At 36.0% G+C, this 13,064-nt stretch overlaps 1 protein-coding gene across 1 annotated transcript in view; it reads left to right on the top strand.

Moving 5' to 3' along the window:
• Window positions 1-3,088: 3,088 nt before the first annotated feature.
• LOC136033051 (inositol monophosphatase 3-like) overlaps window positions 3,089-13,064 on the top strand; it is a 35,026-nt gene continuing 25,050 nt past the window's right edge. The window contains exons 1-2 of the mRNA XM_065713631.1: window positions 3,089-3,199; window positions 10,866-11,273. Coding sequence (XP_065569703.1) covers window positions 10,869-11,273 — 405 coding nt within the window. The 5' untranslated portion in view covers window positions 3,089-3,199; window positions 10,866-10,868. The remainder of the gene's footprint in view (window positions 3,200-10,865; window positions 11,274-13,064) is intronic.

Genomic DNA, 13,064 nt, shown 5'->3' with positions numbered 1-13,064 from the left:
CATTTTATTCAAAATGCTCCAACGATCACATAACAAGGCTTTTGGGGTGGGAACAAGCCCCAGATCCCGGGGGCAAGAGTCTTATTTTATGCCCCGTGGGAACTTTGAGTTCTTTTATGGAAGGGATGACGGTAGTTAGAGGAAACTCATATGGTTGAAAATTAGAAGTTGTAGCTCCCTTTTAAGATTCAAAGATGATGGAGAGCAATATTGTTCACCGTAGTATAAAGGTCCGAAAATCACGTCTTAGAGGATGACAACCTTCTATGACCCTCAGAGCAAGAGTTGTAAGTTATGGCTTTGGGGTATATAAAATTCTTATAGAAAAGGTTGTCATGTATACTATGGAGGGGGCTCATTGAATTAATATTCAGAAGTTTTAGTTCCCTTTTTGAGTGTGAAAGTGATCACAGGACAGCTTCCCCCTTGCACGTTGTGTTTTTCCGAAATGCATCCAATAGAAACTTTGATCTAGCCATTTCACTCAAAATAGCCAAAGATCATATAAAAAGGCTTTTTGGGGGGATATAAAACCAACAGATTTTGTGGGCAATGGTTTTAAAATTATGTCCCGAAGGCATTTGAGGTGTTTCTGGAAGTGATCGGCTGCACAAAATTTAGAGGTGGTTCATTTGGCTGAAAATTAGAAGTTTTGCTTCCATTTTACGAGCAAAAGTGCATGGAGAGCAAATAGCCCCCTGGAAATAGGGAAATAGTTATTTTGTTTAAAATAGTCCAAAAACATATAACAATGTCTTTGGTGTTGACACAATGCTCCAAGAGCCCTAGGGCAAGGGCTGTAACTTAATCCTGAGGGCATCAAATGTTTTTAAGGAATATCGTATGGGGTCATTTGTTTTGAATTGGTAAGTTATATTGCCCTTTTTAAGAGCTGAAAATTGTTTAAGAGCAACCAGCCCGACCCTCTACTCCAATCATTTTCCAAAACCAATATCTAAACGAAGTTTTGAGACATCTATTTTAATCAGCATTGTTGAAAGGCTCAGTAATAATGCGTTTGCGGACAGCCACCCCTCCCAGGCCTTTTGTCAAGGGCTGTAAGTTAGGCAATTTGTTCATTGTTTACATAAAGTAAGTGTTGTGGAGAACAGGCATCCATGTTTGACTTCTAATTTCCCAAAGTGTGAAGGGCCTCAAGGCGACCCTTCCAGGGATTGTAAAGAGGAGTTATGAGCTAAATCAGAACATTTAAATATGTATATAGGTAGTCAAAAGGGTCTCATTCAGGAATGGCAGAGTAAATTAACTTAAAACTTTCAAGAAATAATAGAGGAGATGGTCAATTGACCAAAAAGGTGATATTTGCATACAACTACTACTGGGACTATCACTGTTTCTACTGTTACCACAACTACAACTACTACAACTAAGACTAAAACCACTACTTCTGTTACGAGCTCTTCTAAGACATAAGATATTGAGATAAACATAGGATAAAACGTTAAGGGGAAAGTGGAACGAAATCAAAACATATTATGTGCATACAAATTGCTGATACAGGCGTATCAGGAATATTTGTGGAAAGGCTTATTGTATCAACACGAAACCTTATGGGCATTATGAATGAGATGTTCAGTAGACGAAAAGGCAAAACACAGCAGCTACTACTGCTATTAATACTGCTGCTAATATTGTTGCTACCACTTCCTACAACTGCAACAACTAATGTGACACTAGTACAAATAAGGCTACACGTAGGAAGGTGAAAATTCAACAAAATATTGAGGGGAATCGGAACTAAATGAAAACACACTAAGTGCCAGCAGGTTGGCAAAAGGACGTATCTGAAGAATGTATTTTGGGCATTAATTTGGAACTTTCAAAAAATATTTAAAGGGGAAGCAATCTAACACATTTATTTCACTACTAACACTACAGCCACTGCTACTTTTACTAATAAAGCTATCGCTACCAAGTTGCTCCAACTACTTTTTCGATTGTAACAAATTGCAAGGCTTAGAACATTAAGATAAAAAAGGGTTCAAAAGTACACATCAACAAAAATTTTGGAACGGCTTTCTGTTTCAACCGTTTCAAGGGTAAACTTTCTAAGCATCTTGAAAAGTATGTGCAATTGACCAAAAGGAAAGATGTTCATGCTACTACCGCTATTATTGCTGCCGCTACTATTTGTACCACTAAGAAAAAAGGTAAGGTAAAAAATATGACACCAAACCAGGTAAGGAAGAATATGGCACTGGGTTTGACCTTTGTTTAAAGATGATAGCCCTTTCTGAAAGATTTATCCAGTGGTTTGATGTAAATTAACTTGTCGTAAATGTAGTAAAGTCATGTTTTCTAATTTTCTCCAGAGTCTCAAAGGCTTGCGCTGACTTGAATCATATACGCGCATCAAGAGGTTCTCTAAATAGACTTAGAGATCGTTGTATTCATATCATAGGCATCATGCTTGATAATAATCTGTCCTTTAAGCATATATATTGACCTGATTAACATAGATGTTTCCAGGAATCCTTAGAAAGCTCAAACACATATTTCAAGGTCGATTCTTAGAATCTTATTCTGCAGCCTAGCTCAGTCTTATATTTCATATTGTTCTGTTATTTGGATCTCAACTTTTCCCTAGTCTCTGAGTCCACTTTCAAAAATTTATGATATGGCAAGGACTCTTCTTTCAGATACTAGTCGATCTTCACTCAAACGCTTGCTTGATTTGAAATCTTTCTATTTTCTTTTTCTTATTCTTATTTCATTTTTCTACAGTTAAACGGCCATCTTCCTGCTGCCCATTTTAATAATACATCTTTAGTTTCTGATCAATTGACTTATCATCTCCGCACTTCCAATAATTTACAAATTCTTGACACTCCATTAGTGAGTTCTGACTTCAAACCTCTAACAGCTCGCAACATGATCTAGAACACGCTCCCAGAGGTTGCACGAAATTTCCACTCCAATGGGCAAGCCAATATAGGGTAAAATATAAGGGCAAGTCCACAAAATAAAAGTTAGTTTGAATTTGGGGCAGAGCATTGTCTAGGCCATTTTTGGCTAGTTTGGCAAAGCCTATGGCCTGCTTTTTGTTCTGAATCAGGCAGCAATGTATGCGTTTTTAATAGATGGCTGTGAATCTTAATGCTTTTAAATAAAATTAACGAGATAGTCTCAACTCACGTAACGGATGAGTAAACTTTATGGAGCTTGAGACAAAGAACTGGCAAGTAGAAGATACCAAGTTTATCTGTTGACTCTCTACATAAAATATTTATTGTCAATACGTTTTTGGACATATGCAACAAGATTTATTCTGTGAAGTAAAAAATAGCCCTATAGACTAAGAACAACTGTCTTGTATCACTTCATTCACCTATTTGTAAATAAAAAGTGGTTTTACCTTCCAAAATAAACACTACAATATTCTGGAAACTGCTTTAAAATTATGTGAAATTCTTATTTCATTTCTAAATGTGCTTCGCTCTACTTTAGCCCCCCCCCCCACTTGTAAGATTGACCAATATATAGCCTAGCCCAAATTATATATAGAATAATCATTGTATTTTTCAATAGAGTGGCTATTCTTCTTATTAATTATACAGAAAATAAGCTACAGGAAGAAAGGAGTTACACTATTGAAAACACAATGAGCATTCATGCCCTAATTTGGGCTGTAGAGTAACACCCTTAGTGCTCAGACTGTGCCTTATCTGTAAGATTTCCAGATGTAAAAAATATCTTTTCTAAACAGAAACAATAGGACAATCTTAGACATATATATATATATATATATATATATATATATATATATATATATATATATATATATATAATTGTTGGAAAGGGAACATGTAAAAAAATAATTCTTACTTCACAATAACAGTTTTGGAACCAAATGAAGCGGTTAATTATCCATCTGAATTTTTAAATTCCATAGATCTTTCAGGGTTTCCACCACATGTGCTACAACTAAAAATAGGTGTACCAATAATACTTTTAAGAAATATAAACCCACCAAAGCTTTGCAATGGCACTCGACTTGCCGTAAAAAAAACAATGGAAAACTTAATAGAGGCCACAATCTTGACAGGGCCTTTTGAGAGTGAGGCTGTTCTTATTCCTTGCATTCCCATGATTCCAACGGATCTGCCTTTTCAATTTAAAAGATTGCAATTCCCAATTCGATTAGCATTTGCAATCACCATTAACAAAGCTCAAGGTCAATCATTAGAAAAATGTGGTATAGATCTTAATACTGATTGTTTTTCCCATGGACAATTGTACATTGCATGTTCGAGGGTCGGTAAACCTGGCAATCTATTTATATGCAGTGACAATTGGACAGCGAAGAATGTTGTATATTTGCAAGTTTTATGCAGTTAATTTGTATTTTGGAACCAAATGAAGCGGTTAATTATCCATCTGAATTTTTAAATTCCATAGATCCTTCAGGGTTTCCACCACACGTGCTACAACTAAAAATAGGCGTACCAATAATACTTTTAAGAAATATCAACCCACCAAAGCTTTGCAATGGCACGCGACTTGCCGTAAAAAAAACAATGGAAAACCTAATAGAGGCCACAATCTTGACAGGGCCTTATGAGGGTGAGGCTGTTCTTATTCCTTGCATTCCCATGATTCCAATGGATCTGCTTTTTCAATTTAAAAGATTGCAATTCCCAATTCAATTAGCATTTGCAACCACCATCAACAAAGCTCAAGGGCAATCCCTAGAAAAATGTGGTATAGATCTTAATACAGATTGCTTTACCAATGTACAATTGTATGTTGCATCTTTGAGGGTCAGTAAACCTGACAATCTATTTATACGCACAGACAATAGGACAGCAAAGACTGTTGTATATTCACAAGTTTTACGTAGTTAATTTGTATTGTATCTATCTATCTATCTATCTATATAAAAACGAGTTGTGTGTATGCATGTTTGTTTGTTTGTAAAAAGAGCGTTTGCATATGACATCATTATTAGTACATACGGCTTTGTATATGGACAGACAATGGGAAAGCCAAGAATGTTGTATATTCGCAATTTTTACGTAGTTTGAAACACATATATAAATCTATCTATATTCACAGGTGGGACACAGGGACACAACTACAATGGCGCGTAACTAATATGGCGCGTAACGACTTACGCGCGGGGGGGGGCTTGGGGGGCTTGGGGGGCGCGAATCGCCCCACCAACTAGGTGTTGGGGTGGCGCGAAGCACCACCCCAACAGGTAGTATATATATATATATATATATATATATATATATATATATATATATATATATATATATATATGTATATATACATAATTGTTGGAAAGGGAACATGTAAAAAAATAATTCTTACTTCACAATAATGCTTGCCAGCAATAAGAACAAATCCAGTAGACACTGGTCAATGATGATGAGGACTCAGCTCATTGGGCACATCCCAAACTGTATAACATAGCTTGCTACACCAATCTCAGCCAACAACCAACTTAAGGGCTTCAGTACTAAGGGACATGACATGTATTCTGGTAAAGGGATTTCCATAGGCCAGCCAAATGGTTAGAGAAAACTTGTCTTGCAGCCTAAAATTAGCATGTTTTTGGTAAAACTTTAGGGGGTGTCCTCTTGTTCTTGATAAACTTCCTATTTGGAATAGGTATGATATCATGGTTACAGATAAATTTATATGCCAAAGGTGATTTACTGCAGAATGCTCTCTTTATTACACCAAAAGTTTGGTTGGCTTAGGCTACAACAACCTGCATATGTAAATTCAGTTTCAGCTTGTCATCAATCAAGACTCCCAGATTTTTTTGCAGTGACTGGTTTCAAGTGGCTGGTTGAACCATCATTTAAGTCTATAAAATATTGGCTCTGAGGGTTATTAGCTCCAAAGTGTATGATGCTACATTTCTAAATTTTAAATTCTAGTTGCCAGGTTTTTGCCCAAACAAAATCTGCTTGGATGTCTTTGGTACTTTTAAGGTCATAAATTGAACCAATCATTTTGAATCATTCAAATGCAAGCAAATTTTATTCCTTATGATTGAAGAGGCATTAAATATGTAAATATTTAAGTAAAGTTGGGCCCAAAACTATGCCTTCAGGCACCCATCTTTTTACATCTGCTGGTTTAGAGAGGAAAATTGATCCACCATCCCCAAATAGGATACTTTTACCACTTGTTTCCCATTGGTAAGAAATTGTACTGTCCAATTTACAACTTTGTTGCAGAGACCTATTGCATGGTTTTTAAAATTTAGTCTCTTATTAAATATTTTATCAAATACTTTTGTTAAATCTAATTGAAGAGAATAGAATATGATTTATTGGCTAAAATAGCACACAAGCTAGCATAAGCATGTCAGAACAATTACAATGATAAAACAAATGTTAAGGGATATACATAATTACAAAGTTAAATCAATTATTAAAATGCAAAACAAAATAGGAAACAAAAGAGTTTTGGGGACACAAGTCAAGTTGGGTATTTGGAGCTCTATGAGCATTGAGTCTTGTATTAGGAAGGATTGGGGATTTTCTTTGAAGGGAGGAAGAAGACATCAATGATAGTCAGAACTAAGGCACTTGTGCCCAAAGTTCATGGTAAGGAAGTGATGTCATGATTCTAATGTAGTAAGTTCAAGTCTAGCCAAACCTTCATTGTAAGCAGTATAGGACATCCTCAGTATAATTTTTATAGCTCTTTTTTGAATGCTTTCAATTTTAGAACATTGGGTATTGGTCAACCCAGTTGGTCAACCACTCTTTTTGTCAATCTAGGTTGAGCTTTGTTGAAGTAAGGATGCTTGGGCTGTTTTAGAAAGGAATTTTAAAAAAACACTATTAGTTTTAATTCTTGCATTTTAATGTAAGTTTATTTATATATACATATTTTTTTCTCTTTCTCATATTGTGCTGAAGACAGCCCTTGGACACAGGGCCAAAATATTCACAGAGTTGATTTCCACTATCTTGAAAAGATTTTCCCTATTGTTTCAAATTTGTATATGTTTGGTCAACCCAGGGTGCCAGACAGGGCAAGCATATTCAAGAAAAGGTCTTATATAAGAACAATAAATTATTTATGGTTTGTCCTGTGATGGCGCAGTGGATTTGACCTTAGCTTGGTAATGCGGGACCCAGAGATCAAATCACACTGCAGGAATGCACTGCATGGCCAATGCAGGGACCTTAATAGTCAAGAAGCATCATTAATTCTTAAATAATAATAATAACAATAAATTATTTTAAGGTTCTGGATTGATATGGAGAACCATTTGAGAAGCAAGAAAGATTTAAGGAGAAATTTACCTGATTTAAATAAATAAAAAGAGTGAGACTTCCATTTAAGGTCATTATCCAAGTGCACACCAAGCAGCTTAACCATATTTAAATTTGGTATGCAAAGGTAATTATTGATTGGGGGTACATTTTTAAAATGGAGAATAGCATTAAACTGCTTTTTGGTATGCTTAGGTTGAGTTAACATTGTCAAGATCATTCTTTAAGTTGTTAATGAGTGAGTCAAGTTTAACAACCAAAGTATTTGAGGTTTGACAAAGGTTAAGTAATGTCAAATCATCTGCAAATTTAAAAGTGTTGTCAAAATTTGGTAAAACATTGCTAAAAACAATTAAAAGTGCTAAAGGACCCGATTTAGTCCCTGAAATAATATCATATTGACTGGAGATTCCATGTCCATGAGATTCACGACATGCTCGTAAGCATAAATGGAGTTTGTATCACCTGATTGACTAGGATGGAAGCCATGTTGGCTAGGTGATAGCAGCTTATTCACACTTAGATGTTCCATGATGGCTGAGTTTTACTATGCCTTGAAGGAGTTTCCCTACTCCCGAAGTGAGACTAACTGGTTGATAGCTGCTGTCTTCATCCCTGCTGCTTCCTTTACGAATAGGTATAATGTAAGCATCGTTCCAATCTTGTGGCATATTGTATTTAGGGATTTTTGGAATAGTAGGGTGAAAGGATGAGATAGGATCCCTCCTTTGAAAGCCAGGAGGGTACTTCATTTGTTCCTATTTATTTATTAGGGTTAATCTTCTTTAGTCAAGTCTCTACATCTACTGTGGTAATATTAATTGTTTGCATACTTTTTAGAATTGCATACATTGGGGGCTCTGGAAATAGAGCATTATTTGCAACTGTGAATACTGAGAACTGCTTATGCACTAGCTATCTCCATTTGGTTTTGGATTTTTGAACCATCTTGTACAAGTGATTTGAGGCAATTTAAGATAATAATATCCAGAATAATTACTTACTTGCTTAAAGTTATTCAGCACCACCCAGCAGTTGACCTGCCTGTTTGATGCCCTCTGTTTGCTTGATGGGTTTGTAGTCAATTGATCTTTAAGTTATGTGGACCACTCAGCAAATGGGTTGAATTTGTTGTTGTATTTCTCTCAGGAATTGTCAACTCTGTTTTTGAAGCTATTGATGTTTGATGCTTGGATGGCATCTTCAAACAGGTTATTCCATGTGTTGACTGCTTGCACAGAGAAAGTTGCACAGGCACGTTTTCTGGCTTGTACACCTTTTCTGAGTGGCCTCTGGTTTTGTTTATGGCTGTTTTCCTGAAGAACTTTTTGAAGGGCAGATTTTTTATTTTGGCTTTCATCTTAAACATCTGGATGGTGTCTCCTTGCTTACGTTTGTACAACAGGCTTAGCAGCTTGAGAGTTTTTAAGCGGTCTTTGTATGGCTTTTAGGCCTGGCATCATTTTGGTTGCTCTATGTTGAACCTTTTCTATGGCTGTGCAGTCCCCAATGTAGGATTGCCCCCAGGCTATGTTTCCATGCTCAATGTTTGGCTGGACCGGAGCTTTGTACAGCTGGCTGTGCGTGTTCCTACTGAAGTACTTAAAAGATCAGTGGATCATGGACAGTACCCCATTAGCTTTGTTGGTTTGGAGGTGAAATTTTAGCTCATTGTCAATGATGATGCCAAAGTCTTTTTCCTTATCTTGGACTGGCATAGTATGTGTTTTGCCCAGCTTGTCTCGAATCGTTAGATGAGGGGGGCAGCTGTCTTTCAGTCTTCCAATCCACATTACTTTACACCTCATGATGTTGAGTTTGAGGTGGAGATTTGAAAGGTTTGAAGGGAAAATGTTGATGTCTCTTTGCAGTGGGTCTACATTGTCTTGGCTTTTGTACGTATGGTAGATCTTTGTGTTGTCTGCACAGATTTTGTGGGGGCTATATTGTAGTTTTATATTGGGGGTAAACTGTAGTTAATAAGTTTTGACTGTAGCTTTACAATACCCTGACATGTTTCCTAGTGGAAATAAATTTCCTGATGCTCTGTCATCCTGTGTCATCCTGATGCTCAGTCGTGTTCCAATACTACTTTTAACAAAGATTTGCTTGTTGCTTTTGCTGTTGATACCACTCTTGGGACCATTAGGAGGACGGAATGAGATATCAAGTCTGATCTTGTGGCATTATTCGAGAGAGTTATTTCATGGTCTAATGCGAATTACTTGGTCTTGAATGTTGATAAGTCGCATTTTCTAATTTTTCCTTGAATTGGTATAGTTTTCCCTCAGCTTACACACATTCAGGTGTCACAAGGCTTCTTGTTAAGACCAGAGAATCGGGTAGTCCGGTTTCTTGGTATCCTACTTGACGAGAATCTTTCCTTCAGAAACCATATAGCCATGATCAGGATTAAGGTCTCACGGAGTTTGGGTATCATTCGAAAACTTAGACACACATTTCTTGGATCTATTCTGAAACTTCTCTTTTTCTGTCTTGTCCTGTCATATGTTTCTTATTGCCCATTGTATGGATGTCTACTTTTCCGTCAACACTGCGGTCACTTTCCATCATGTATAATAAAGCACGGCATCTGATTATGGACACCAACCATTCCTCACCAACACCACTCTTAAGTCTACGGTCTATTTACATTATTTCTTGTGCTTCTTTTGTCTTTCATCAGCTTCACGGCAATCTTCCAAAATCTTTTCGGAAAACTGCTATGTTTATTTCTGATTTAGCTCCATATAGCCTAAATTCTTCAAATGATCTACATTCCGCCTATCCCTACTATTCGATCAGATTTCAATCCCCTCCTTGCTTGGCAACAGGTCTGGAATTCACTACCTTCTTCAGTACAGAGATGCCACTCGTTTAAGACTTTTAAAAGGCTTCTTAAGGATCATTTGATAAAGAATAAAATTGAATAACATTTTTTTTCCTCTGATTAGTTGATGTGTCCTATGTTCTGTTCGTGGTGTGTGGTTGTCTTCTCTGCACTGGACTCCCAGGCCTCAGGTATGTTCTCTATGTTTTTTAGTTTTTTTTCTAGTTGTTGCTTATATTGTATCCACCTTATATATATTGCTTATATTGTAGTTGTTGCTTGTATTTTTTTTATCCCCCCTGTATCCCTGGCCATAGAGCCTTTCGAGGGGAATTAAGTGTGTTGTAATGAGTGTATTGTATTTCAATTTTGAATTGTATTTTGTATTGTCTTGCATTTAATAATAAACTTCTCTCTCTCTTCTCTCTATTTCTCTCATGCTATATAAACTGGATTGTTAATATTAATTTATTTATTATTCTTTCAGAGAATGAATCTTGGAGAAGTCATTGCAATTAACAAAGGGTGTTTTTCCTCCTGTTATGTGGCTGTTTTAGTATTATTTATCATCCTGAGCCCATGGAAATCGAATAAAGTCTAATTCTCTGAAGCTTTAGTTAAAAAAAAAAAGGTTGGAAAAAATAATAAGAAAGAACAAGCCACCAATGCAAGCAACAAGAAGAAACTATCTTGAGAATCCGTTTTTATTTTACCACATCCGCTCTACATAAACTAAATTGCTAATATTAATCTATTTATTATTCTTTCAGGCAATGAATCTCGGAGGAGTCGTTGCAATTAACAAAAGGGCATTTGCCCTCCTGTTATGCGGCTGTTTTAGTGTTGTCATTGTTTATAACCTCTTAAAATATGAAGATGCAAAAATACGTGAGGAGCTAGTGGAAGAAGCGGAAGAGAAATTTCACATTGGGATCCACAAGCCTCTCACTTCATCAGATTTAAGTACTGTAGTCAGCCTTAAAGATCTTCTAAAACTAGCAGTTGAAGCTGTGATAAAGGGTGGTGAGCAGGTGAAAAATGTGAAAGAAAAATCAGATCTGGAAGTTATCGTTAAAGGGAAGACCAAAGAAGGAGTTATAGACCCTAAAACTCAAGCAGACATGCTGTCTCATCAGGTTATGACAAGTGTTTTTCAGGAAAAAGCTCCAGGCGTAAAGGTATGTATGATAAAGTTAACTTTTGATCAGGATTTAAACCCGAGTAACTTGCAAACGTTCCAGAAGCCTAGCATTAACTCGATAGATACGAGCTAAAAATTCGTAGAAACTTGAAGGTTTTACAAATCATTTAACTCTCCTATGTGGGAAAACATTTCATCGCAAGTGGCTGTTAGAGTTTTATATGTTAAATAGACCACATAAATTGAAAGGGCAGATTAATAAATTACAGTAGCCTAATAAGGAAGCAAAATCTAAGAAACAGATTTCCTTTGTTTACTCCTTTTTACTATATTCGGCTTTCAAATCTTGATTGTTCATTTCTAATAATTTTTAGAAGAAAATAAGTGCACAAATATTGAACATGTTACACTCATAACTTAAAATCAATTAGGCATGTCAAACATTAATAGAGGCGGCACACCATGAAATACAGGCTTGGAAAAGTAAGTATTTACATCAAGGACACTGTTTAACGCTTTAAAGAGGATAAACAGGATGACTCATTTCAGGCACATTTGTAACTAGCTGCCTTTCTACACTTTTGTCTACATTCAGTGAACATGGCGAATATTAATCTTAGATTGTTTCAAATAAGGGGTGGCTAGGTGAGTATTTTTGTTACGAAATAAAAGAATGCACATTTTATCAAATGAAAGTAAAAACCGATGTTGAAACTTTAAAAGGACAGAGATTGTCATATATATGAGGGGCTGACACTCCCTTGAAACACCACTCATTGGTATTATAAGAGGAATATGGATTCTAATAGCTAGGAAGCTTAAGAAAAGATTGCAGCGAGTAGGTTGCGCCTTATCTTAATTAGATTAAAAACAGTTTTTTTTTTAATGAAAGCAAAGAGCAATATTCAAACTTAAAACGAATAGAAAATATTTCATATATCAGGGGGGGGGGTGCTCTTTATGATAAAGTATGAAAATTCTGTCTAAATTCTTTCCTTTTTCAATCCCAAGGAGTATTGGACTGGAATAAGAAGTACTTACAAAGGACTTCAAAGCTTTAGCAGAAAGAGCAGGGAGCTCAGGAGTATGTAGCCCTTCTCATTTAAGGAGTGATTTCAATTTGTTTCGAGTTTTAGTGTCGCTCTTTTCTTTCATTCGAAAAACCCTTTTTTTTATTTCTATTCATTTGAATGGCACATCCAGGGCTACATCTATAGTGAAGAGAGCTAATGATCCCTTAAACATGACTCTTTGACTCATAATTTGACTTTTGCACAGCAATACTTCGAGAAAAATAGGCGATTTCGTGCGTTTGCTCTTAGAAATGAAGTTTAATTTTTCAAAACAAGCAATCATTTCCAAAGTATAAGTACGTAATTATCGAACAAAACCTATGAGTGCATAGGCTTCGTTCGTAATTATCTGAATATTCACTTATTTCATAAGAAAAATAATTCACATTTTATAGATATGACCTTAAAGACCCTCATACATTTTGAATTTCATTTGCTGAATTTCCATCGATATCACGCCCTTTTTGGGAGATGCTGATTCCTATTTCTACAATTAGCCTATGCAACTGTTCATGTGATAATAGATTTGGATGACAACTTTAAAAGTAATACACCTTGCATTGTAAGGATTAACTTGAATCACCGCGTGGCGTGTAGTGTAATCAAAGCTTTGTTTTAGCCTGTAGAATTTCGGTTTTTCATGCAAGGGTCGAGCTTTACTTACGGTTTGTCAATACGAATTCCTTGCCCACTTAACATGGAAAAATAATATAATAAAAAGTAATATATAAGAGGCATATATACATCTTTTCGTA

Source organism: Artemia franciscana, chromosome 11, assembly GCF_032884065.1.
Source record: "Artemia franciscana chromosome 11, ASM3288406v1, whole genome shotgun sequence".
Classification (NCBI taxonomy): domain Eukaryota; kingdom Metazoa; phylum Arthropoda; class Branchiopoda; order Anostraca; family Artemiidae; genus Artemia; species Artemia franciscana.
The sequence above is the reverse complement of the archived record's forward strand: the minus strand, read 5'-3'. Positions and strand labels throughout refer to the sequence as shown.